The sequence below is a fragment of the Triticum urartu genome, chromosome 7, assembly GCF_003073215.2.
Source record: "Triticum urartu cultivar G1812 chromosome 7, Tu2.1, whole genome shotgun sequence".
NCBI lineage: Eukaryota > Viridiplantae > Streptophyta > Magnoliopsida > Poales > Poaceae > Triticum > Triticum urartu.
This window is the reverse complement of record NC_053028.1, coordinates 683,832,142-683,834,944: the sequence shown is the minus strand read 5'-3', so window position 1 is coordinate 683,834,944 and position 2,803 is coordinate 683,832,142. Positions and strand designations below refer to the sequence as shown.

Here is a 2,803-nt window from a genome sequence, read left to right as displayed (position 1 = left end):
TTCCCTAAGCTCTCCAACCTCATGCCCCTCTCCATGGCCAACTCCAGTTGTCAACACTTGCTGACTGCCTCCACCAAGAAGCTTGCTTAATACATCCCGTGTGGCATTGAGCTTAGCGATTCCCATATGCTTTGAGGAGCCCATCCCAACAAGTGCCCCACCAACAATTACATCTACAACCGTTGTTCCACCCTTCTGCCGAGGCTTGAATTCTAGATCCTTCCCATGTTTCTGGCACAGTTCATGCAACATAGAAACAGGTTGCTCATCTATTGTTTCTGCCGTGATAATGGGCTCAAAGAGGAACCTTGTTACCTGCATAATAAACAGTGAAATCATTATCTCCACCATTAGTCTAGTGAACTACTCTCTCCATAAATAAATATGTCGTTTTGGAGAGCAGAAGAAGTCCTTTTTCTTTTTTAACTTTCACAAGTAATATTGGTAAAGCTATCTTGGATTGGTCTACGAAATGATATATACAATTCTCCATAGAAAAACTAACATGAGCTGGCAATAATAGTTAAGTTATTTTCTGGAAACCTCAGATCAACATATTAAGGAATGAAAATAACATGAAAAACGGATATTACAAACCTTCCAGAGCTTCTCAAGATTAAGTTTGCAATCCACATAGACAGCGGCAGCAATGGCCTCAACTATATCAGCAAGCACCTTGGGAGCCTTAACATCACTGCCACCATAGGGCGTAGTGCCAAGGTCATCCTCTAACTCTTCTTTCACCGACTCAATAAACTGCCCTGCCTGCATAAAGGTGTACCCAGTCACGTAAACAGTTCATCTAATATCCACATCTCAAAGAGATGACATAAATGTAATGATTTACTCGCACTGTAACACATAAAGAGACAACACAACATCTAACATGAGCTGGAATCGAATTAATCGATCTTTCAACTCTGAGATAGATAGAAAAAAGGGAATTGTCAAAATAATTTTCAGTTGTGCTTATGAGGTTCAAGTAAATCATTGATGGCCCAAAAGTATTGTCATGAGACTCATTCACAAGCCAATTATTATCAGGAGCAAGATTGCATAGCAGGGATGGGAAGACAGAAAATGACCAAATATATTCAAGAGCAATACAGTTTAACTTCAAGGATGGAAAAGAGGACATTTAGATAATCTGTGCATGAAAAAAATGAAGTCGGCATATGGCTACTTTGGATCCAACATGGCGCATGAGTGAGACTCGATCAAGACAGAACAGCTAGGTTCAGAGTCAAACTGCAACAAATATGAAAATTACCTCTGGTCATGTGAAGGTACTCGTTAAACCTGTTGTTTAATCAAACAAATCACAACCTGGGGTTATGTGCAAACCTTAATTAAGTTATTACATAGTATTTATGCTTATCTTCAGACCTATCGGGCAAACAAGTATCGGTCTCTATCATTCAAGTACCATGCACCAAAGTGCAGTACAGAAGGATGCAAAGTACTCACACTGTTGAATTCATCCATATTAAGTGTAACTATGTCTGAAAGTACATTGGAATTACGCAGAGAGATTGGTCTCTCACGTTTCAAATCAATTTTCATGATTCGGGAGAAATATTCTTTACCAAAGCCTAAGAACAAAGAACAAGAGCCCATCTACCGCTTGAGCGGACAGTCAACAATGGATAATTTAAGACTGTAAGTATAGTATAAAGTACGAGTAGTATAAAACAGATCCAAATCCATAGCTCCTAACTCAGGGGAGGGGAGGAGGATACGAGGATGCATACCAAGAGATCGAGGCGAGGACAGTTGCGTCGGAGCAGCGGGTAGAGGTCGTGGCGCACGGCGACGCGCGCCAGCTTCTCGGTGTTGATGTTGGCGGCCCGGAGCGTGGAGAGCGCGCCGGGGCCGACGGTGGGGTTGGTGAGGTAGAGGAAGTTAGAGAAGGCGAGGCCGAGCGCCGCGTCCCCGACGAACTCGAGCCTCTGGTACGAGGCCGCGGCGAAGGACTGGTGGGTGAGCGCCTCCTCGAGCAGGGAGCGGTCGTGGAACTCGTAGCGAAGAAGCCGCTCCACGCGGGCCGCCGCCTCCGCCCTGTCAGCTACGAAGCCCGGCGGCCGGAGCGTGACAGGGCCCGACGGCGCAGGCGACGAGGCGCGCTTGCGCTTCATCGGGACGAAGCCCTGGTGAGTGGTGTGCCGCCGCCGGTGCGCGTGACCGTCTGGCTAAATCGGGACGGGGGAGATGAAATTTTGGGAAGGATCGAAGAAACGGAAAGGAATCTGACCAGAAACACGAACGCGGTCTGTTTGAGCGTCTTCACCAGCCAAAAAAGAATTAGCTTAATTATCTAAAACTGAATTTATGGGGAAAATCAAACAAAAATACAGCTCCAACAGCACACCTAAAACTGCACATGTTTTGGTGTAATTTAAATTTTAGTACCCAAGAAATATAGGTCCTCCATATCAATAAAGCAAAAACACAGTCGGGAGAGTCAACCGCCCGAAAAATTCCCACCGCCGTCCCGCCTCGGCATTGGTTGATTCTCGCCGCCGACACCACTCCACTGGGTGCCCCAAGCGTCACTACTACAAGAGTTGGCCACACCCCAGCTGACCTCCGCACCCTGGGTCCTCCCGACGCCTTTGTGAGGTATCGGGTGACCGTCTTAATCCCGGCGAGCTCCTTCGGCTGAAATTGAGCTCGGTGCCTGATACGTGTTTGACAAGATAGCTAGCGTGATTATCATTTCAAATACCGAAACAGTCGTGAGGTCATTTCCCGAAGAAGATAATGACTGTGTACGCGAGGGATCATCTACAGAAATCAATGATAG

General features: G+C 46.2%; 1 protein-coding gene across 1 annotated transcript; it reads right to left on the bottom strand.

The window, feature by feature from the left end:
- Positions 1–6: 6 nt before the first annotated feature.
- On the bottom strand, positions 7–2,135 carry LOC125519402 (ribonuclease 3-like protein 2; the record flags this gene model as incomplete). The annotated part of the gene is made up of 3 exons (XM_048684221.1): positions 1,752–2,135; positions 598–765; positions 7–315 (listed from the first exon to the last, which is right to left on the bottom strand). Coding segments are annotated over exons 1-3 (861 nt in total), but the record flags the coding sequence as incomplete, so codon positions are not given.
- Between the last annotated feature and the right edge of the window lie 668 nt (positions 2,136–2,803).